Source organism: Dreissena polymorpha, chromosome 14 (assembly GCF_020536995.1).
Source record: "Dreissena polymorpha isolate Duluth1 chromosome 14, UMN_Dpol_1.0, whole genome shotgun sequence".
In the NCBI taxonomy this organism is placed as follows: Eukaryota; Metazoa; Mollusca; class Bivalvia; order Myida; family Dreissenidae; genus Dreissena; species Dreissena polymorpha.
Window position 1 is genome coordinate 3,987,813 of NC_068368.1, and position 25,147 is coordinate 4,012,959.

The window sequence follows — 25,147 nt, forward strand, 5'->3', positions numbered from 1 at the left end:
CGGTATACGCGGCCAGACATTGAAATGGATTAAAGCCTTCCTGACCGATAGAACGCAGCGAGTTGTTGTAGATGGTGCTACCTCAGACCATGCACCAGTAGTCAGCGGAGTGCCTCAGGGGAGTGTGCTTGGACCGATCCTCTTCCTGGTATTTATAAACGACCTCCCCCTTAGAGTTTCATCCAAGACAAGACTATTTGCGGACGACTGCGTGGTCTACAGACAAATAGACTCAGATAGCGACTGCGACCATCTGCAGGAAGACCTCCATCGGTTGTGGCAATGGGAGAAACTCTGGGGAATGTCATTCCACCCAGAAAAGTGCAGCATCCTGCGAGTCCACAGAAAACGATCCCCATTACTGCACAACTACACCCTCAAAGGCCATATACTCGCCAGTGAAGAGACGTCAAAGTACCTCGGAGTGGAACTGACGAAAGACATGTCCTGGAAACCTCACATCCAGAACGTAACACGGAAAGGAAACAGCACGCTGGGATTCCTCCGCAGAAATCTAAGGATTGGCAACGAGAACGTAAAAAGTGCTGCCTACTTTTCACTCGTCCGTCCACACCTGGAATACTGCAGCACGGTCTGGAACCCATACCAGAAGGACCAGATTCACGATCTGGAGATGGTCCAGAGAAGGGCAGCCAGGTATGTGACGAACCGCTACCATAACACTAGCAGCGTCACATCCATGCGTGATCACCTGCAATGGGAAACCCTGGAGTCACGGAGGACAAAGGCCCAGCTGACGATGATCTACAAGATATCAAACAATCTCATAGACATCCCAGCAGCAAAATACCTCTCCCCAGGCTCAAGCAGAACCCGATCAAGCCATGACATCAAGTTCCTGCCTATCTCCACATCGACATCCTACTACAGGCATAGCTTTTTCCCCGGTATTATACCGACCTGGAACAGCCTACCAGCCGCTGTTGCAGAATCCCCTGACTTGGTATCCTTCAAGCAGGGACTAGCAAACTTAAGTTTCTAATCAAGTCGTCAGCGCCAGCTACAAAGTTAACCCCAATGACACCTCATGGCTGTGCCGGTTGAGGTTCAATCCACTCTGCGGCCACCGTAGCCGGAGAGGCATGAGGTAGAGGGATGAAACGTAGCTGGGGACGCATCTGTAATGTCCTTCTGACTTTTAACTATCAAACTCTTCTCACTTTACTATTTTCCCATTCTTACTTTATCTCTTCACCACCCGTCGCATAATTGTCAAGTTTGACGGCAGCGACGTACGATGTAGATGTAGATGTCCTCTTATTATATAATGCTTCCGTTTTTAAACAGGAATAAAATGCTTTTTGTAAAAAAAGAAATAATTAATATATAGCATTCTTTAAATGCGTACTGGAGTAGCATCTAAACATTCATTAAATCATAGTTTAACGCCACTATCACGATGTAAAGGTGGGATATCTAACTGTTTTCGGTACATTTACTGTTTTCGCGAAAACAGTACTGTTTTCGGTATCTAGTCATACCCGTATTGCAGTTATTTCTTACAACTAGAAAATATTTTGACTGTTTTCACATGTTTTCGCGATACCAAACCGGCAACATGAAAGAAGAGCTCCAGAAAGCAATTGATATTAAGTCAGTTAATAAAGCTGGCGCTATAGACATTCTTCATAGTATTGGTATGCCTATCTTTTTAAAATTGCTGATATTAAATCAAATTAACACACTCCATAAAGTAAATAAAGCATTATGTCGATAGTTATAAAATAGCTGATTCACTGCGAATAAAACAAAAATTAACAATCCATTTGTCTTTTTTTCTGAATTATGTACTGCAGTTATAGTATTTGAGATAGTGTACAGAAACAGATAACATAATGCTCAGAAATAACGTGCTAAAACAACTCTTATTTTATTTGGTGAAAGGGCACATACCGGCCATTTCCATTGAACACAACATTAAGCCACTAAGGCCTGAACAGATCGTCGACTCACCGAAATTCGTGACTAACCTAGTTTCGCGGATTTTGTTTTCGTCACGTAACCGGTACCAATAATTGTTTCTGCGCATTCTTGATCGTGGCGATATGCAAATGAATGTTTACTCGATTGGAACAATTGAAGATTTGTGAAAAATAATGCGTTTTAAACAAGTAAAATGTGTGAATTAGAATCAAATAGCAAAAATTCCATATTTTCTTAACACCAATAATACCCTACTATCGAATTTCATATATATTAAGTAAAAATCAGATATCACGATTTTTTGTTGTCGTCTGCTGTTGTAGTAGCATTGCCATATATGGAAATGTTTCGCTTTGAAAACATGAGTAATTCCAACACATGATTTATTGTGTGTTTCTTAGACCATGACAATTAAGCTAATTTCTATTTATTTTTTGTTTTTAAGGCCATCCCTAAGCATTGTCGCAAGAAGTATAGGCTTTATTCACCAACTTCCTTGATAAATGCTTACAAAGCTGTTAAGGAGAAGAATATGTCCGTTCTAAGAGCCTTAAAATTATACAGATTGCCTAAAAATACATTTTTTCACAGGGTCTTTGAACAAATCCAACCAGACACAGTTGTTATGTTAGCTGCTCCCGTTTTCCATGCAATTTACCCTGTTCATATGTTAATATTTTATTGTTATTTCGTGTTTGACTTTTTTGTTAAATGTTTCATTTGCACCATAAACCAATTTAAACTGTTAAAAAATAAGTTAGCTTGGTCTAATTACTCGACATTGCAATGAATTTTTGTATGACGTCATACCCGCGAACAGTGTCCGACAAATTTCTTATTTTTCAGGTAGCCCACTGGGCTACCAATAAAAATATTTGGTAGCCCATACAATTTTCCTACAAAATGATAAGAGGCAGGTTTTCATCTTAATTTTATTTCTTCATTTACATATATACATAATATGTATACATATATATACATAATACAGTAAGAAGTCTAATGTACACAGGCAATATCGTTAATTAATGATACAGTACAGGCACCGTGTACTTTAATGTAAATGTACCAAAGAAAATCATATACTACATGTAGATATTACATGTAGGTGTACTTAAATTCGGACAGCACGTTAAGTTGGAAACGTAAATAAAGCGTTTAGATGATCAATATGATTGACTCGTATGGTGTTAATCAATGCAATTGCCCTTTTTAACATCAAATACCGAGTTTCAAGAAATCAAGAGTATTAAATCATTTATTTACTTGTGTCCGACTTAAAGTTCTGTCCGAATTTACGTATTGCATCCGTATGTTACAACACTAGTGTGCAGTCAGTATACAATACAATAATTGTTTCAATAATGAAGGAACTGATACAGTGTAACGGTAACGATACAGCGTGTTTACATTATATTTTATTAAGAGGAAATGTCAATGCAAAATAATTTGCGAGATACCCTGGTACTTTAGTTGAAATTCACAACGAAACTTTTAATGAAAATTAAATGATCTCAATGTTGTACCCGCTACGAAATTTTGTTTACAAATAAATACACCCATGCCAATTTTTGCGCGCTTTTTATCTGGACCGTCGCAGGTGATTTACGCATGTTGCAATTGAACGGTCCTGATTGGGAGCTTATTTCATCATATCTTTAAATAGAATCATATGCCGAAATTCATTTGACACTTTAGAAAATTTCAAACGTTTGTGTTTATGACTCTCATCGTCTATATTACCCTCCCATAATTTGGTTTAAAAAAAATAAATTGGGCATATATGGGATTATTGATTAACAGTCGATCAATCCAATTATTAATTGACAATGCAAACTAATTAGCAGGTGTTAACCGCGTTGTTATTAATATTCATTTTCGGTTTCGTTACTGTTTTGAAGAATCCGCTATTGCTTTGATTTATTCAATGTTCGGCATCCTTGGATATTTAACGACATCAAAAACATTGTCGCTCTTACTCATTGTTGCGGTTAACAAAGAATTCCATCATGTGCGCCAACTATCCAACCGGCTCTCATTATATTATTAGCAGACGACAAATGTTGATTCTGATTGAATGATTAAAATACACTGTTACTGTTTACGACATTACCGCAAGTGATCGGTGACTGATAAGATAATTGATTGCACTTTGTTGTCGGATTATAGAAACACATGGTCAGCGTGTTTATTCTACGTATGTCTGTCAATAAAACTGGCTACCGCTCTTATAGATTTATAGTAGCCCGGCGGGCGTCAGCTGGAAAATTTCAGTAGCCCGATGAAAAATTTCGGTAGCCCCCGGGCTCCGGGCAATGGATTTGTCGGACACTGCCCGCGAATCAAGGGTAGTAAAACGAAATAGCTGACACTTTACACTTATGTCAACAATATTGACATTTAAGAGCTTTAAAAACATTGTTTGGAAATCACAATGGAACAAATCAGCAAAGAATGAATTTATTTTAAAAGGTTAATGTTTGTTTTTGTTGTTTTTTTATGCGTTATTATTTTAATATTGACATTAAATGTTAAGGTTGCGAATTTACGGTAATCGAGGATACCATTAGGGCTAAGAAATACAAGGACTATATCCATCCAAAACAACATGCGTAACCTAGTGAATAATTATTCTAAATGCTTTGAAACTATTCCAGCAAAAACTGTCATCTATAAAAATTCATTCTTTGTTAACACTGTGATTGATTTAAACAAACTTAGTTACAACATTGCATTCTATTCATAGATGGTGACGTCACTACATTATTGTCACATCTATTCTAAGACACATCACATTCCCCTGGTTTGGTCTATGTGGGCGAGGGCGCCCCAGGGTTGGTAATGGGGCCATGCATAGTTCAGATTGACCATATAGTCATAACACATGTTCAGTATCAATTTAAAGTAAATCGGTGTAGAAATGAAGAAGTTATAGTAAAAGGCAATTTTGGGTGGGCATGGTCTATGTGGGCAGGGCGCCCCAGGGTTGGTAATGAGGCCATGCATAGTTGAGATTGACCGTATTGTCATAAGAGATGTTCAGTATCAATTTGAAGTAAATCTGTGTAGAAATGAAGAAGTTAATGTAAAATAACATAAAAAAATGAGTGAAAATCTCTGACCTGGCCCCACCACAACCCCCATAACTTTTGACCCAGGGGTCAGATCAAAATTCCAAAAAGTGCAGGGTCGGACATATGCTCATAGCTACCATGTGTGTAAGTTTCAAGGTTCTAGTGCTTATAGTGTAGGAGAAGATAGTGGCCAGGACGGACGGTGGAGATAACCACAATATCCCCACGCTTTTCAAAAAGCGTGGGGATAATGAAAGAAAAATTGTTTTTTATTGTGTGTTTAAAACAGAATGTTGTTTAAGGAAATGTTATTTAATTATGTTTAAATGTGATTTTAAATCTCTATTAAGACTGATAGCTATTATCAAAAGCCCGATTACCAGACAAACTTTCGCTTTCATTTTTCACTCATAAAAGAAGTGCTACCAACAATTCCTTTCGTGTTAGTACACAGGTCATTAAGACAGGTGTATACACAATGACAACATTGTGAACTCCTCAACAAAAGACATCATCAAGGTGTATCTAAATATCAATAATGTTAAATCGACTAATCTGCTCTTTCAAGTAAAAGCCAGAAGCTGTTTCTTCAACATAACCATCCAGATCCAGAATTGTGTTCTATGTTCTGGTATCGTCAAGTGCGCTTATTCTGGTGGAGACCAGTGCTTACCACAGGCCATTTAACGGTCCGGGCGCTTGAATTTCGAAATCAGAGTCCCTATATAACTCTATTGCTTGAACCTAAGTAAATATAATATTGACAACTTGACAACATTTAATTATCAATTTTAAAGTGTTTGGGAGCAAAAAATAGAATACTCCAATTAGGGCTGCAACAATATACCGGTATATCGGTATATATCGCAATCCGCATATTGTATTGCGATATGATTTTCATCATACCGGTACGAAAATTTTACAAAAATTCATTCACATTTCGTCCAGAAAAGCCATCCGAAATAATGATAAAAAGGTAAACAAAACAAAGCAGTGTAAATTATTTTTTACGTAAAAATAGCATTCTAAAAAGTGTATTATACGGAGTAGCGTTGTTACATGGGAGCATTCATTCGATGCTTTTGAACAGATTATCGTTGAATTAATTGCGCACAGCTGTAAATGTTTCGTTCGATTCTGATTTGAGCATTATTTGTAATCCGAATTTCGGAAACACGCTTCCAAATTTGAATGCTAACGCGACAATAAAAAATTATAGCGTCAAATAAAAAGTGCTTTCTCCTATGTCTCAATAAAAAGCGCACGAAAATTATACAGACATGTAGAACGTCGCATGGAAAGTATGGGTGTATTTTGTGTTGTATAAAAACAGGAACATCACGTCAGCTGAATTACGAGTGTTCAGTGGGAAAAACGCCCCGGTTGGACGTTATTTCATCACATCTTTAAATAGTAACAATTGCAAAAATGTATTTGATACTTAAGACAATTTGCGAATGTTTGTGTTTCTTATTATTCTTGAGCACATTTATAGTAAATATTTACCAGAATTTGCTTTAAAATTGGAATTTATGGGATTATCGGGTAATTGGCAAGTTATAATTTTGGTACAAGTTAGCAATATATTGGGTTTTTGAACTGACAATATATTGCAATACGGTTTTTGGCGTATTGTTGCAGCACTAACTCCAATTTCCCAATATGAAGACTTAACAACACAAATTTTCCCAATTTCAGGGTTTATCGCGCATAATTTTCCCAATTCAACTGGTACCTGTACTTTTTCCCATTTGGTTAAAAAATTCACTGAGGCTAATGAGAGAGCACCCTTTTATGCGTGACAAAGTGTCGGAAGATCGACGTATTCATGAGGATAACATCATGCTTCCAAAGCGGATCTCGCATTTGCTCGTAAATGTTCGGATATTGTAGCCGAAAATTCACAAGGAATATATTGTGACACAAAAACAAAAACGAGCATTTTGTATCGCGTTAAATCTATGTTGCCAGATCACATCTAACGTTGAAATTTGGCTATAAGGAACATTGATTTTTTATGTGTTAACTTTATTTTTCAAATATTGTACGAAATATTTGTTCATTCAAGACATGAACCCTTCTTGTATGACATTTCAGTGAAGCGTGATGTAGACATGAACACTTCTTGTATGACATTTCAGTGAAGCTTGATGTTGACATGAGAACCTCTTGTGTGACATTTCAGTAAAGTGTGATGTAGACATGAACACTTCTTGTATGACATTTCAGTGAAGCGTGAGTAGACATGAACACTTCTTGTGTGACATTTCAGTGAAGCGTGATGTAGACATGAGAACCTCTTGTATGACATTTCAGTGAAGTGTGATTTAGACATGAGAACCTCTTGTATGACAATTCAGTAAAGCGTGATGCAGACATGAACTCTTCTTGTATGACATTTCAGTGAAGCGTGATGTAGACATGAACACTTCTTGTATGAAATTTCAGTGAAGCGTGATGTAGACATGAACTCTTCTTGTATGCTATTTCAGTGAAGCATGATGTAGACATGAACACTTCTTGTATGACATTTCAGTGAGGCGTATGTAGACATGAACATTTCTTGTATGACATTTCAGTGAAGCGTGATGAAGACATGAGAACCTCTTGTATGACATTTCAGTGAAGCATGATGTAGACATGAACACTTCTTGTATGCTATTTCAGTGAAGCATGATGTAGACATGAGAACCTCTTGTATGACATTGCAGTGAAGCGTGATGTAGACATGAACACTTCTTGTATGACATTTCAGTGAAGCGTGATGTAGACATGAACACTTCTTGTATGACATTTCAGTGAAGCGTGATGTAGACATGAACACTTCTTGTATGCTATTTCAGTGAAGCATGATGTACACATGAACACTTCTTGTATGCTATTTCAGTGAAGCGTGATGTAGACATGAAACCTCTTGTATGACATTTCACTGAAGCGTGAGTAGACATGAACACTTCTTGTATGACATTTCAGTGAAGCGTGAGTAGACATGAACACTTCTTGTATGACATTTCAGTGAAGCGTGAGTTGACATGAACATATGACATTTCAGTGAAGCGTGAGTAGACATGAACACTTCTTGTATGACATTTCAGTAAAGCCTGAGTAGACATGAACACTTCTTGTTTGACATTTCAGTGAAGCGTGAGTAGACATGAACACTTCTTGTATGACATTTCAGTGGAGCGTGATGTAGACATGAACACTTCTTTTATGACATTTCAGTGAAGCGTGATGTAGACATGAACACTTCTTTTATGACATTTCAGTGAAGCGTGATGTAGACATGAACACTTCTTGAATGCTATTTCAGTGAAGTGTGATGTAGACATGAACACTTCTTTTATGACATTTCAGTGAAGCGTGATGTAGACATGAACACTTCTTGTATGACATTTCAGTGAAGCGTGATGTAGACATGAACACTTCTTGTGTGACATTTCAGTGAAGTGTGATGTAGACATGAACACTTCTTGTATGCTATTTCAGTGAAGCATGATGTACACATGAACTCTTCTTGTATGCTATTTCAGTGAAGTGTGATGTAGACATGAAACCTCTTGTATGACATTTCACTGAAGCGGTAGTAGACATGAACTCTTCTTGTATGACATTTCAGTGAAGCGTGAGTAGACATGAACACTTCTTGTATGACATTTCCGTGAAGCGTGAGTAGACATGAACATATGACATTTCAGTGAAGCGTGAGTAGACATGAACACTTCTTGTATGACATTTCAGTAAAGCCTGAGTAGACATGAACTTCTTGTATGACATTTCAGTGAAGCGTGAGTAGACATGAACACTTCTTGTATGACATTTCAGTGGAGCGTGATGTAGACATGAACACTTCTTTTATGACATTTCAGTGAAGCGTGATGAAGACATGAACACTTCTTGAATGACATTTCAGTGAAGCGTGATGTAGACATGAACACTTCTTGTATGACATTTCAGTGAAGCGTGATGTAGACATGAATAATGAGGAGAGTGTGAAGGTGAAGGAGCAGGCTGTCCTGGAACTGGGTCAGCTGCTGGCCTCCACCAACCAGGCAGAGGGTGAGTGAGTCATCTGCAGGATTCTCAATCTGTGTATATGAGCTGTATTGAAGGAAAAGTGGGCTTATTGCTTGTACGTAAAAACTAATCCCAGATTAGTGTTTGCAATGTGCAGGGCCCTCAATCCATTTTAGGGGAAGCGGGTCGCTACCCATAGCAGGGGGAATTTTCACGGCGTTTCCCTTTTGGGGGGATTTTTTGCTTACTCTCTAATTATAACATTTGTACATGTTTGCACTATATACATTGCTTTTTTCATAATTTAGTTTGTTTGACAAGATTGAATTAACATAGAATTGAGATATAATAATCATGAGACACATCTATCTATAATTTTTTTTTTTTTTTTAAGGGGGAATTTTTCCCCTCAAAAGGGGAAAAAAGTATACTTTTCTGGGGGGGGGGAATACGGCCGAATTTCGGCCGTGGATTTTACAGATTGAGGGCCCTGATGTGCACAGGCTAATTATAAAATAACAAAATAACATGTCCTACACTAGCCAGTGCAGACTGCTAAGGCTCATCTGGAATTACATAGTATGCACAAGCATTTCCAGGGCCCTCAATCTTTCAAATCTGCCGCCGAATTTCGGCGGCAGTCCCCCACCTGAAAAGCATACTTTTTTCCCCTTTTGGGGGGAAAAATTCCCCCCCAAAAAATAAATATTTTATTTTTTATTTTTTTTATTTTATAGAAAGATGTGTCTCATGATTATTATATCTCAATTCTATTTCAATTTAATCTTTTCAAACATACTAAATTATGAAAAATGCAATGAATATAGTTCAAACATGTACAAATGTAATAATGAAAGAGTAGGTAAAAAATCCCCCAAAAAGGGAAACGCTGCGAAAATTCCCCCTCCTAAGGGCTGCGGACCCCTTCCCCCAAAGTAGTGTGAGGGCTCTGATTTCCCCATTTTCCCAGAACACGGCTTTTATATGTGGAGATTGAAATTAACAACAGTCGAATTGGCCTTGATGGTGATGGGCCCCCTATTTTGATACTCCCGGATTGAAGGATGGGGATATATTGTTCTTGGTCTGTCTGTCATTCTGTCCCAAAACTTTAACCTTTGTCATTACTTTTGCAATATTGAAGATAGCAACTTGATATTTGGTATTCATGTGTATCTCATGGAGCTGCACATTTTGAGTAATGAAAGGTCAAAGATCAAATATATGGCTTCAAAGCGGAGAAATAGGGGGCATTGTGTCTCACAAACACAGCTCTTGTTTAAAATAAACCTTGTATGTTTCCAGCTGAAAGAATCAGGTTGGAAACTAATGTTAGTTTCTGATCTTTATGTGCTCAATATATAGTAAAATGATGTCAGCAGACACCTATAAGTTCTGTGTTTCATTGAATATAAAAATGATATGTATTCTTTTCACTTAATAGTTATTTTTGTCAAAAAACAGTAGTGTTTTATACAGGAAGGAAAAAGGGCGTGGTGCAAAATTTCAAAAAAGGGCACTTTAGCGCGCGACATCCATAAAAAGGGCACAAATATATCTGTATAGTGACTTAATAACAAGCTTTGTTGCACACAAACATTGTATGTATAGTTTTGAGATTTATTGTTGAATAATTAAACCAACAAAATCCAGAATGTATATTTTATTATGTGTTTTATATTTTCATGTAGTAATAAGAAACAAGATTAAACACCATAGGATATATATCTTATACAAACTATAGCTTTTCAAAGAAGTCTTAAATACTGTTAAATGAGTTACCCTCTTAAACAATTATTTATATTTAAAACGTTACACACATTGCACAAACAAGTCCTTTATATGCATCTTAAATGGAGATTCACAAACACTAACACTGTGTTGAATAGTCAGAAAGTTCTGCGTAATGACATTGTTTTCATGACCACGTGTTGTATTGTGTACATTTTATTTCGCAAAAAGTGTAACTAGGAACGGCGCCGTACTGTCTTTTGTTCATTGTCAATTAATTCAATACACGTTAATTGGTCTTCGATATAAACTGGTTTTGCTTACAAAGCAATTTGCATCAATTTCTAATTTACGTTTCGTCGAAAGTGGAATGCCAAAATCGGAAAGCGTACGTTGCGACATTCTAAACACGAATGATAAGTGGAACAAGTTCAATATTTTTGTAAAATTCATATCTGTGTTTGCCAATTAACATATTTTGACAAGTTACAAACGGGTCATAATGTTCTTAATTGAACCAATGGTGCAGGCCTACTACTGTTACAACAATTAACAACTTTTGGCCAAACAGGGTCCAAGACGGGGTATCAACTTCTTTGCCGACATTCACACGTTATTGTAATCAAAACATCGTGACAATAAACAAGCACGTGCTCCAATTCAGCGCGGTCTGCCTAACCGTGAAAAGCAAACGTGTTAAGAGTGTCGTCTGCTACAATTCATCAACACACATCTACTGTGAGCCTGCGCCAATTGTATTGGATAGGAGGCGGAGCGTTATTTTAATCGAAAGCTTTAATATGTCACGGGTTGCTATTTTCGGCGTACGGCCAATTTTCAGGAAGTACAGTGGACGTCATGGGGTTTTGTAATCGGCGTATGGAAACAATTATCGGGCGTAATATACGGCCGTACGCCGCTTAGTGCAAGCCCTGTAAATTATTCTTTATTAACTTAAAACTGTTTTGCATTAAATTGAAATCAAATCAATATTTTACAGATACAACTGGTGTTTTTTTTTTAAATTTAATTACGCGTAAAAATAAATGTTTTGATATAACTGAATTATGCATGAAATGCACAATTTCCACGTGAATAACATCGAGGTTTTCATCAAGTCTCCTAAGTAACTGTGCACGATTGTATCCGGACCGATTAGTGTTACAACTTACAAAGCCACTGAAATTATCGATTGATATTGACACATGGTTATTCACGCATGACGTATTCACAACCGCGCAAATCTTCGCTGATAATAGTCGGCTTAGAAGCTTGGTTAAGAGGCAATTAAGATGTTATCAATAAGGTCACGCACGGCGGAAAACAGGACGGCGGCCTTTGAAAAGGGCAGCGTGGTGCTGATTTGCTTTGAAAGGGGCAGCGAGGCGCTTCAAAAAAGCGGCGTGGCGCCGCGCCACGCTAAAACGGCATGGATAAAACACTAAACAGTATTTAAACGTAAAGTAAGAGGGTTAATATGCCATTCGCCAAATTACAAATGTAGCAGATTGTTACAACTTACAAATTTGGCTAAAGAAAAGTATACTTTGCTAGCCGTTTTTCTTAATAAAATACCCCAAAAAAGCAAAATGAGAGGATTTTTTAGCTCGACTATGATATACATAGTGGAGCTATCCTACTCACCCCGGTGTCGGCGTGAGCATGCAAATGTTAAAGTTTGCATACCACCCCAAATGTTTCCTATGTACCTTGACATATTGCTTTAATATTTTGCATACTTCTTTACCAACATGACCCCAACCTTTTTATAAGAGCAGACAACTGTATCAAGCATTTTGTAAGAATTATGGTCCTTTTTATATTGTGGTTATCTCCGCCATCCGTCTGTCTGTCTGTCCGTACTGGCCACTATCTCCTCCTACACTATAAGCACTAGAACCATGAAACTTACACACATGGTAGCTATGAGCATATGTGCGACCCTGCACTATTTGGAATTGTGATCTGACCCCTGAGTCAAAAGTTATGGGGATTGGGGTAGGGCCAGGTCAGAGATTTTCACTCATTTTTATGCCCCCAGTATGGTGCATTGGCCATAACTTTTGCAATATTGAAGATAGCAACTTGATATTTGGCATGCATGTGTATCTCATAGTGTTGCATATTTTGAGTGGTGAAAGGTCAAGGTCATCCTTCAAGTTCAATGGTCAAAAAACAAATCCAAGGGAAGTAATAAGCTTTAAAGGGAGGTAAGTAATAAACCTGCCAAATGATTTAAAAAAATTAATTAAATCAAAGCGGCGCAGGAGGGGGCATTGTGTTTCTGACAAACTCAAAGGTAAAAAAAACAAATCCAAGAGAAGTAATAAGCTTTAAAGGGAGGTAAGTAATGAACCTGCCAAATGATATATATTTTTTAAATAAATCAAAGTGGTGCACGAGATGGCATTGTGTTTCTGACAAACACATCTCTTGTTATATGTTATTTTACATTAACTTCTTCATTTCTACACCGATTCACTTCCAATTGATACTGAACATCTCTTATGACAATCTGAAGTATGCATGGCCCATTACCAATCCTGGGGTGCCCCCTGGGCAAAACATGCGCCCTTGGGGATACGCGTCGGCCTCTGCCGCACCATTTCTAGTTTCACTTAGAATATGCATATTATTGATAGATTAATCTATGTTAAAGTTTGCGTAGCACCTCAAATATTTTCAATGTCCCTTGACATATTGCTTTAATATTTTGCATACTTCTTTACCAACATGACCCCAACCTATAAACAAGAGCAGACAACTGTATCAAGCATTTTGTAATAATGATGGCCCTTTTTTCACTTAGAATATGCATATTATTGATAAATCTATGTTAAAGTTTGCGTACCACCTAAAATATTTTCAATGTCCCTTGACATATTGCCTTTATATTTTGCATACTTCTTTACCAACATGACCCCAATCTATAAACAAGAGAAGACAAGTGTATCAAGCATTTTGTAATAATTATGGCCCTTTTTCCATTTAGAATATGCATATTATTGATAAATCTATGTTAAAGTTTGCGTACCACCTCAAATACTTTCAATGTCCCTTGTCATATTGCTTTCATATTTTGCAAACTTCTTAACCAACATGACCCCGATGTATAAACAAGAGCAGACAACTGTATAAAGCATTTTGTAAGAATTATGGCCCTTTTTTGTCTTAGTAACTGAATATTTTGTTAAATTTTGTGTTTAGATCCACTTGACTTCTAAAGTATCAAAGCTATTGCTTTCAAACTTCAAATATTTTCTTACTAACATGAGGGTACTGTACATGGCAAGTTCAATTTGACCTTGACCTTTGAATGACATTGACTCTCATGGTCAAAATAATAAATTTAAGTTAAATTGCCATAACTTCTATATTTATGATCAGATTTTATTAATACTTTGACAAAACAACACTTACCTGAATACCACAATGGATTCCACCCAAACAATACCCCACGCCCCAACCCAGAATCCCTGCCCCCCCCCCCACCTCCCCCCCCTGAACAAAATGATTTATTTTTTTCCCTTTTTTGATTACACATTATACCCCCCCCCCTCTCAGCCCCCCCCCTACCAAACACCATAGGAATATTTTTTTCTTTGAAACATGGTTAAAAAAACAATCAAATATTTATTTACTTTATTTTTGAAGGACCGTCCAAACTTTCCACCCAAGCTATTGCTATCAAACTTGAAATAAAATCTTATTAGTTTGTTTTATGTCTTTACAAATGTTCAATAGATGTTGGAAAATATACCTGAACTATTACCTTGACCTTATTGAATAATTTGAACAATTTCCCCATGATGGCTTACGTTATACTGTCAAGCACTCGAATAGTCCAGCGCGCTGTCCTCTGACAGCTCTTGTTTTATTTTAAAGTAAATATGGTGAATGAATATTGTAAGCTAGGGGGAGCCCTAAGTAGTACTTTGACTCGCCTGTTTGCAGAACTAGGGGGTCTGATCAAGTTTACTCGCCCATTCCCTTTGACTCGCCTGTTTGCAGAACTAGGGGGTCTGATCAAGTTTACTCGCCCATTCCTGGGGATGGTGAGCAAGGCAAAGGCAGCCAAGCTGGTGAGAGCCCTGGTTGACATGTTTCTGGATATGGAGGCAGCCACAGGCAAAGAGGTGATCTTTTTAGCAGTGTTTTTTTCCCACCACTTAGGAATGAAGATGGTGTAGTTTACATTGGGAAAAATGTGTTGTTTTTTTCAATTAAAATATTGTGAAATTGTTGTTGTTGTTTTTTAACAAATACTTTAAAATTGAGAATACAAGTTTTTTCAATATTATATTTACTAAGGTTGAACTTATAGAGTTTGATAGGGAAATGAAATAAATATTGCATTTTTTAATACCCGGAATCTTTAATTGAGAATTTAAGGCAGCAATTTTGGAAAAGTAGGTACTTTTTGATCATCAGAATGAGGCCTAATTTCTGCCTAAAATATGGCCAGAAAAAATACTTTGAACATCATAGTAATAAGCCAAGAGAAGAATTTCTGTGATGCTTTTTCAATAATCCAATCTTTACAAGAACAATTAATATCATAAAATGGCGTTTCTATTTGGGCATAATTTCTTCAGTGAAAAAACAACAACACCAACTCAGAGAATAAAAAAACATATGTTATATTTATTGTTTCGACCATGATTTGATACCCTTCAGTCTACCAATCTTCACAATACATGTAATATTATGGCAGGACTTTCCCATCAATTGCATGAGATTTATATAAATTCAGCTTCAATATTTCAGGAACTGTATAAGAGACCAACACTCATGGTTTTGATTATGACTTCTTTTGTCTTTTAGAGATAAGTTCCAGTTTGTTATTTTTGTCCCCTACTGGTGAAACCGAAGGGGACTTATGGTTTGCGCTTTGTCTGTCAGTCTGTCTGTCAGTCAGTCGGTCGGTCACACTTTTCTGGATCCTGCAATAACTTTAAAAGTTCTAAATATTTTTTCATGAAACTTGAAACATGGACAAATGGCAATATGGAGATTATGCACATCAATTCATTTTGTTCCTCTACATTAAGAATTCTGGTTGCTATGGCAACAAATATATATATTTATATATAAAAAAATACTTACAATGGTGGAGTTTCACCGGTAGGGGACTATATTGCTTGACAATCTCTTGTTTTATATTTTGTAAGAACTTTTATTAATTTGACGCATTTTGATCACATTTGTATAAATAGGCTTAAAGCATTTGTTAACTCCAATAGTCTAAACATGTACCAATATTTTTTTTCATTAGAAAAGACCAAATCTGTCATTTTATTCATGTTTGTTAATATTATTCCAGGTGGAGTTGTGTATGGAATGCATCGACTGGGCAAAAGATGAGAAAAGAACTTTCCTGCGACAGGCATTAGAGGTATGAGGCCATGTTGGCATCAGTGCATTAGACAGGCATTAGAAGTATGAGGCCATGTTGGCATAAGTCTGCGACAGGCATTAGAGGTATGAGGCCAATTTGGCATGTTGACAGGCATTAGAGGTATGAGGCCATGTTGGCATAAGTGACAGGCATTAGAGGTATGAGGCCATGTTGGCATAACTGACTGGCATTAGAGGTATGAGTCCATGTTGGCATTAGAGGTATGAGGCCATGTTGGCATCAGTGCGACAGGCATTAGAGGTATGAGGCCATGTTGGCATTAGAGGTATGAGGCCATGTTGGCATCAGTGCGTAATTGAGCAGCGTTCTGAGAAAACAGGGCTTAATGTATGTGCTTAAAGTGTCGTCATAGGTTAGTCTGAGCACAGGCTAATCAGGGATGACACTGTCCACATAAACTGGAGTTTTGTTTAGAAGAGACTAAAAAGATTCCATAAAAGCAGAAAGTGATAAGCCTGATTAGATACATGCTCACACTTCTTCACAAAGATGCGTGAATAGCCATTGCCGCAAATTATAGGGATCTTGTTTTACTTATTATGCCCTCCTTTGAAGAAAAGGGGGTATATTGTTTTGCACATGTCGGTCGGTCCGTCCGTCGGTCGGTACGTCCACCGAATCGTTTCTGGATGATAACTCAAGGACGCTTATGCCTAGGATCATGAAACTTCATAGGTATTGATCATGACTCGCAGAAGACCCCTATTGATTTTTTAGGTCATTAGGTCAAAGGTCAAGGTCACGGTGACTAGAACCAGTAAAGTGGTTTCCGGATGATAACTCAAGAACGCTTACGCCTAGGATCATGAAACTTCATAGGTACATTGATCATGACTCGCAGATGACCCCTATTGATTTTCAGGTCACAAGGTCAATGTCACGGTGACTTGACACAGTAAAATGGTTTCCAGATGATAACTCAAGAGAGCTTACGTCTAGGATCATGAAACTTCATAGGTACATGGATCATGACTCACAGATGACCCCTGTTGATTTTCAGGTCACTAGGTCAAAGGTCACGGTGACTTGACACAATAAAATGGTTTCCGGATGATAACTCAAGAAAGCTTACGCCTAGGATCATGAAACTTCAAAGGTACATGGATCATGACTGGCAGATGACCCCTATCGATTTTCAGGTCACAAGGTCAAAGGTCAAGGTCACAGTGACAAAAAACGTATTCACACAATGGCTGCCACTACAACTGAAAGCCCATATGGGGGACATGCATGTTTAACAAACAGCCCTTTTTATATTATTTTAAATTTTAGTCTCAACATTAATAGCTTCCTTTTTCATAGTTTAAAATTTCATAGTCATGAAGACAACCAAGCTATTTCATCATTAATGTTTTTTTTCCATTTGCAGGCTAGACTGATAGCATTGTACTTTGAAACCAAGAAGTACCAGGAAGCCCTTGTACTCAGTAAGTGCCTCGTATTTTAATATCATGTATTCAAACGCATACATGTTGGTGTATGCTGATTTGAATGTATTCCATGTCATTTATTATGCCCCCCTTCAAAGAAGAGGGGGTATATTACTTTGCACATGTCGGTCGGTCACCAGGTGGTTTCCGGATGATAACTCAAGAACGCTTGGGGCTAGGATCATGAAACTTCATAGGTACATTGATCATGACTTGCAGATGACCCCTATTGATTTTGAGGTCACTAGGTCAAAGGTCAAGGTCACAGTGACCCGAAATAGTAAAATGGTTTCCGGATAATTACTCAAGAACGCATATGCCTAGGATCATGAAACTTCATGGGTAGATTGATCATGACTTGCAGATGACCCCTATTGATTTTGAGGTCACTAGGTCAAAGGTCAAGGTCACGGTGACCCGAAATAGTAAAATGGTTTCCAGATGATAACTCAAGAACGCATACGCCTAGGATCATGAAACTTCATGGGTAGATTGATCATGACTCGCAGATGACCCCTATTGATTTTGAGGTCACTAGGTCAAAGGTCAAGGTCGAGGTGACCCGAAATAGTAAAATGGTTTTCGGATGATAACTCAAGAACTCATGCGCCTAGGATCATGAAACTTCATAGGTAGATTGATCAAGACTCGCAGATGACCCCTATTTATTTTGAGGTCACAAGGTCAAAGGTCAAGGTCAGGGTGACCCACAATAGTAAAATGATTTTTGGATGATAACTCAAGAACACTTTTGCCTAGAATCATGACACTTCATAGGTACATTGATCGTGACTCGCAGATTACCCCTATTGATTTTCAGGTCACTAGGTCAAAGGTCAAGGTTACAGTGACAAAAATCGTATTCACACAATGGCTGCCACTACAACGGACAGCCTAATGGGGGGCATGCATGTTTTACAAACAGCCCTTGTTTATTTTATCCCCGCCAAAAAAAATTCGGAGGGGATATAGTAATTGGTCCGGTCTGTGCGTCCGTCCTTCCGTCCGAAACTTTGTCCAGAGCATTACTCCAAATCTATTCAATGGATTTAATTTTAACTTGAAATATAAACAGATGGCAACTACGAGAAGTGCAGTGACCAAGAACCATAAATCTATCTACCTTAGTTTTTGAATTATCTCCCTTTATATAATTTCAAACTAAATTCTTGTCCGGAGCATAACTCTAAATCTACTGAAGGGATTTACTTGAAACTTGAAATATAAACAGATAGCAAGTAGGAGAAGTGCAGTGACTATGAACCATAACTCTATCTACCTTAGTTTTTGAATTATTTTCCTTTATTTAATTTTAAAGTAAATGTTCGTCCAGAGCATAACTCTAAATCTACTGAAGGGATTTACTTGAAACTAGAAATATAAACAGATGGCAACTAGGAGAAGTGCAGTGAACATGAATAATAACTCCTTCGTCCATAGTTTTTTAATTATCTCCCTTTTTTTATTCTTTTTTTTTTATATATATTTTATTTATTTATAATTTTAAATTGTATTTAATTTAATTTCATAGAAAATATTTTAGCTTTTCAATTTATAAGATCTCCCTTTATCTAATTTTACAATAATATTTTAATTTGAACACTTAAGTATTCACTGTAAAATGATAAGTTTAAAATAGCATAACTCCAACACTATATAACTAATTGATCCTTGAAATATAAATAGATGACACAGGTGCCATGTTTTACAAATATTATTCTACTCTCTAAAACAAATGTTGTCATACAAGCAAACACATTTTGGCGGAGATTTGGTACTACTGTGACAAGCTCGTTAATTGCTGCATACATTTACCTGTTTATGTATTTATTTATGGATTTTAATACTGGCAATAAATAGAGATTTTCATGTTGACACAACTAAAATACTATTCTTCAAGTAATTCTTTTAAATTAGAAAATGCAACCTTTGTAGGCGTTTGTGTTTCTACTACCAGCACTATCTTTGTTCCAAAGCATCAAACATAGCTGGATATTTCCTGTGTAAACAGTGTATCAAACATAGCTGGATATTTCCTGTGTAAACAGTGTATCAAACATAGCTGGATATTCCCTGTGTAAACAGTGCATCAAACATAGCTGGATATTCCCTGTGTAAACAGTGCATCAAACATAGCTGGATATTTCCTGTGTAAACAGTGCATCAAACATAGCTGGATATTTCCTGTGTAAACAGTGTATCAAACATAGCTGGATATTCCCTGTGTAAACAGTGTATCAAACATAGCTGGATATTTCCTGTGTAAACAGTGTATCAAACATAGCTGGATATTTCCTGTGTAAACAGTGTATAAGATTTTGCAGTATACTGATCAGTATTGCCATGTCTGGTTGTCAATTAAGCTAAATAATTGAACAAAAATAACCATGGTTCCTTGATGTTTCGTGTGTATATATACAATTATTTATATTATATATATTAATGTTGCAGTATAATATATAAATATCTAATCTTGTAAAGGATGATACAACATTGTGAATCAAGGTTAACATAACCGTTTCGAGTGTTTAGAATATGTTGAAGCACCCTCTATGGGATTTGATATTTATTATATTACACAGAACAAACAAACAATAACTTATTTATCCACCAAAATCAGAAATGTGTAGCAGCCTGGGCCGGTATTCACCAACCGATTCTTAGACTTAAGAATAAAGAATAGACTTAAAATCAAGAAAATGTGTTCATTGTTTGAATATATACAAGCCTCCACTGGTGATTATGTCATTAACAAAATGTTCTATACGAAGAATAATATAGATAGAGATGTTTACTGCAGAGTTTGAATCAAAATTAAAGAAATTCTTGAATATTTTAATTTAAAGATTTCTTTATTCTTAGACTTAAGTCTAAGAATTGTTTGGTGAATACGGGCCCTGTTTAAAACAAGTGTCAACATATTGCAAGCATTATTCTTTACATTAACTCCAGCCTCGTCGTTGCTACGTGAACTGAAGAAGCTAGATGACAAGGCCCTGCTGGTGGAGGTACAGCTACTGGAGAGCAAGGTCTACCACGCCCTGTCCAATCTGCCCAAGGCTCGGGCTGCCCTCACCTCCGGCCGTACCACTGCCAACGGCATCTACTGTCCTCCTAAACTACAGGCCTCTCTGGACCTGCAGTCAGGTAAACACAATAAAGCATCTACTGTCCTCCTAAACTACAGGCCTCTCTGGACCTGCAGTCAGGTAAACACAATACAGCATCTACTGTCCTCCTAAACTACAGGCCTCTCTGGACCTGCAGTCAGGTATTCACAATACAGCATCTTCTGTCCTCCTAAACTACAGGCCTCTCTGGACCTGCAGTCAGGTAAACACAATACAGCATCTACTGTCCTCCTAAACTACAAGCCTCTCTGGACCTGCAGTCAGGTATACACAATACAGCATCTACTGTCCTCCTAAACTACAGGCCTCTCTGGACCTGCAGTCAGGTATACACAATACAGCATCTACTGTCCTCCTAAACTACAGGCCTCTCTGGACCTGCAGTCAGGTATACACAATACAGCATCTACTGTCCTCCTAAACTACAGGCCTCTCTGGACCTGCAGTCAGGTATACACAATATGGCATCTACTGTCCTCCTAAACTACAGGCCTCTCTGGACATGCAGTCAGATATACACAATACAGCATCTACTGTCCTCCTAAACTACAGGTCTCTCTGGATCTGCAGTCAAGTAAACACAATACAGCATCTACTGTCCTCCTAAACTACAGGCCTCTCTGGACCTGCAGTCAGGTAAACACAATACAGCATCTTCTGTCCTCCTAAACTACAAGCCTCTCTGGACCTGCAGTCAGGTATACACAATACAGCATCTACTGTCCTCCTAAACTACAGGCCTCTCTGGACCTGCAGTCAGGTATACACAATACAGCATCTTCTGTCCTCCTAAACTACAGGCCTCTCTGGACCTGCAGTCAGGTAAACACAATACAGCATCTACTGTCCTCCTAAACTACAAGCCTCTCTGGACCTGCAGTCAGGTATACACAATACAGCATCTACTGTCCTCCTAAACTACAGGCCTCTCTGGACCTGCAGTCAGGTATACACAATACAGCATCTACTGTCCTCCTAAACTACAGGCCTCTTGACCTGCAGTCAGGTAAACACAATACAGCATCTACTGTCCTCCTAAACTACAGGCCTCTCTGGATCTGCAGTCAGGTAAACACAATACAGCATCTACTGTCCTCCTAAACTACAGGCCTCTCTGGATCTGCAGTCAGGTAAACACAATACAGCATCTACTGTCCTCCTAAACTACAGGCCTCTCTGGACCTGCAGTCAGGTAAACACAATACAGCATCTACTGTCCTCCTAAACTACAGTTCTCTCTGGACCTGCAGTCAGGTAAACACAATACAGCATCTACTGTCCTCCTAAACTAAAAGTCTCCCGACCTGCAGTCAGGTATACAGGGCTTTAAAAGGCTTGTTGACTGAGAATCTATGAGCCTCGCTTTGGGAAAATGGGGTTATACGCATGTGCCTTAGGCGTTGTCTCTAATAAGCCTGTGCAGTTCCACTACTTTACACAGGCTAATCAGAGGAGACGCTGTCCTGCTAAACTTTTTTTTTTTTAAAGAAAATATTTCCTCTAAATGAAAAGTTCCATGAAAGTGGGAAGTGTTCCTGATTAGCCTTGGTGGACTGCACAGGCTAATCTGGGACGACACTTGGCACACACAATAAGCCCCATATTTAGCGAGGCTGTTTTTGGAGAAGACCCGAGCTATTGTCATAGCCAGCTCGTCGTCTGCTGTAGGCGTCATGATAAAAACCTTAACATTGGCCATAACTTTTTCAATATTGAAGATAAGACCCTTCCCCCCCCCCCCCCTGGTTGGATTGGACAAAATTCAAGGGAAGTAATAAGCTTTTAAGGGAGATGATTTCTAGATTTCTATACCTGCCAAATGATAAATAGCAATTTTATTTCAAAGCAACGCAATAGGGGGCATTGTGTTTCTGACGAACACATCTCTTGATATAATTATCATTTCTTACCTGTTCTAATTTCTGAATGCTAGTTTTCATTAAATACAAGTGGACTTATGTCCATACAGACATGATGATCTATGGCTATGATCTCTATGATTAACCACAGGCCTTGGTTGTCAGTGATGTCTGACTTGGTAATTTTTGACTGTCTACAGACCTCCCCCTCCCCCGGTTGGATTGGGCAAAATCCAAGGGAAGTAATAAAGCTTTAAAGGGAGATTATGGGTATACCTGCCAAATGATAAATAGAAATTTTATTTCAAAGTGGCACAGTAGGGGGCATTGTGTTTCTGACAAACACATCTCTTGTTGGGTCACTAGGTCAAAGGTCAAGGTCACTGTGACCTCTAAAAAAAAAAAATCTGACAAGCTTTCGCAGCCGAGCGTTGCACCCGTTATGTGGTGCTCTTGTATTCTTAAATTTCCATAGTCCATTATTTTGCCCCTATGAAGTTGGAGCCATTGAGCATTGCATGTTTCCGTACTTACGTACATCCTGAAGCTTGTGTTGTCATTTCTTCCTTAACTTTTTACTTGATCTTGATCAAACATTCATAGTTATATGATGTTTAGATGATTGTAACAGAAGGTATGTGTTCTTAATTACTGGGTGGATCACTCTTAAACTTCCACCATTGAATGACCATGAACGTGTAGGAGTTCTGGCTAAAACAGGTTGGAGCAGAAAAATGTCTTTTTGTCAGTATTTCAACTATATAATGTAGAATTGTAAATATGTGGGTTTTACATTAATGTCAAACTACCGGGTGGATCTTGCTCAAACTTTGACATTTGAATTACATAAATTTGTTTGTGATTGTAAAAAATAAATTTTGACTGTGACAAGTTTGGACAGAAATATAGCCCTTTGTATGTCCGCTATACAATAAGTAGTCACACAATTTTGTGTTTCCACTTTCATCTGTACTGGGTGGATCTTGTTCACACTTTCACAGTGTAATGGCACATTTCTAATTCTTTAAAAAAGAGCAAATACTATATTTAAAGGTAAAAGAATTATAATGTTATATATGGTTAATTAAGCTATACGATATGGTGAGTAAGAGGAAGCTATATACAGGGTGACCATTTCACAGTGATTCAGATCCCATTGATTCTGTGTTAAATAAATGGGTCCGAATTTCAAAATGTTAAGTCTGTATGTAATAATTGTACATAATCCAGCTAGTGAAAATGTAACCAGCTTACTTTGAATGCCAACCAATTTGATGCAGATATCATGACTTGATTTAAAATTAATAGATTTAATTCTTGTTACATAACCAAATGTGGTTAACAAAGCTGGCTTGTTAAGTTGTTAGAGAAGTGAAGTACAAATCAGAGTGGTACGTTATTGGTCCTGAAATTATGTGTACGGCCATATTCCCTCCTCAGATTGATATAACCATTATCTCCAAAAGAAGCAAAGTGACAATGGCTATGTGCAAACAGCATAAAACCAGAACAGCCAGTGAGTAACCCGCTGTCAGTTCAGGTTTGAAAATCCAGTTTAGGCAGAAAGTTTTGTCCCAGATAAGCCTGTGGAGTTTGCACAGGCTAATCTGGGACAACACTATTCCCATATGCATTAACCCTTTGCATGCTGGGAAATTTGGTGTCTGCTTAAATTTCGTCTGCTGAATTTCTAAAATTAGCATTTTCTTTGATTTTTTTTCAAAGATTACTATCAGAAAAGCAAACAGTTTGGATCCTGATGAGACGCAACGTTCTGTGGCGTCTCATCTGGATCCAAACTGTTTGCAAAGGCCTTTAAAATTCAGTTCCCGCACTGAAAGGATTAAACCCCTTTTCTTCAGAATGGTGCTCATATTTATAATACTGCTATTCAGGAATCTTGCATGCTGCGGAGGAGAGGGATTTCAAGACGGCTTACTCATATTTCTATGAAGCGTTTGAGGGCTATGACTCCATCGACAGTCCCAAAGCTGTGACGGCCCTAAAGTACATGCTGCTGATGAAGATCATGCTAAACACGTAAGAGGACTTGCAAACTGTTCTGGTTTGCTGCTTGTTGAATATTGAAGATCATGCTAAACACGTAAGTGGACTTTCAAACTGTTCTGGTTTCCTGCTTGTTGAATATTGAAGATCATGCTAAACACATAAGTGGACTTGCAAACTGTTCTGGTTTCCTGCTTGTTGAATATTGAAGATCATGCTAAACACGTAAGTGGACTTGCAAACTGTTCTGGTTTCCTGCTTGTTGAATATTGAAGATCATGCTAAACACGTAAGGTGACTTGCTAACTGTTCTGGTTTCCTGCTTGTTGAATATTGAAGATCATGCTAAACACGTAAGAGGACTTGCAAACTGTTCTGGTTTCCTGCTTGTTGAATATTGAAGATCATGCTAAACACGTAAGTGGACTTGCAAACTGTTCTGGTTTCCTGCTTGTTGAATATTGAAGATCATGCTAAACACGTAAGTGGACTTGCAAACTGTTCTGGTTTCCTGCTTGTTGAATATTGAAGATCATGC

At 37.8% G+C, this 25,147-nt stretch overlaps 1 protein-coding gene across 6 annotated transcripts in view; it reads left to right on the forward strand.

Moving 5' to 3' along the window:
• The first annotated feature begins 1,493 nt into the window (after positions 1-1,493).
• The window catches only part of LOC127857124 (26S proteasome non-ATPase regulatory subunit 11-like), a 50,790-nt gene continuing 27,136 nt past the window's right edge, over positions 1,494-25,147 (forward strand). For 2 of the 6 annotated variants that reach the window (XR_008038346.1, XM_052393484.1), the window contains exons 1-7: positions 1,494-1,658; positions 8,973-9,074; positions 14,718-14,899; positions 16,087-16,158; positions 17,552-17,609; positions 20,565-20,759; positions 24,498-24,642. Coding sequence is in view for 5 of the 6 variants with exons in the window: in XM_052393484.1 (XP_052249444.1) it covers positions 1,553-1,658; positions 8,973-9,074; positions 14,718-14,899; positions 16,087-16,158; positions 17,552-17,609; positions 20,565-20,759; positions 24,498-24,642 (860 nt within the window). In the remaining variant the exon portion in view is untranslated. Of the gene's footprint in view, positions 1,659-8,972; positions 9,075-14,717; positions 14,900-16,086; positions 16,159-17,551; positions 17,610-20,564; positions 20,760-20,910; positions 20,946-21,530; positions 21,566-24,497; positions 24,643-25,147 lie in introns of all 6 variants that reach the window. The other 4 variants (XM_052393485.1, XM_052393486.1, XM_052393487.1 and 1 more) reach the window with 4 other exon arrangements.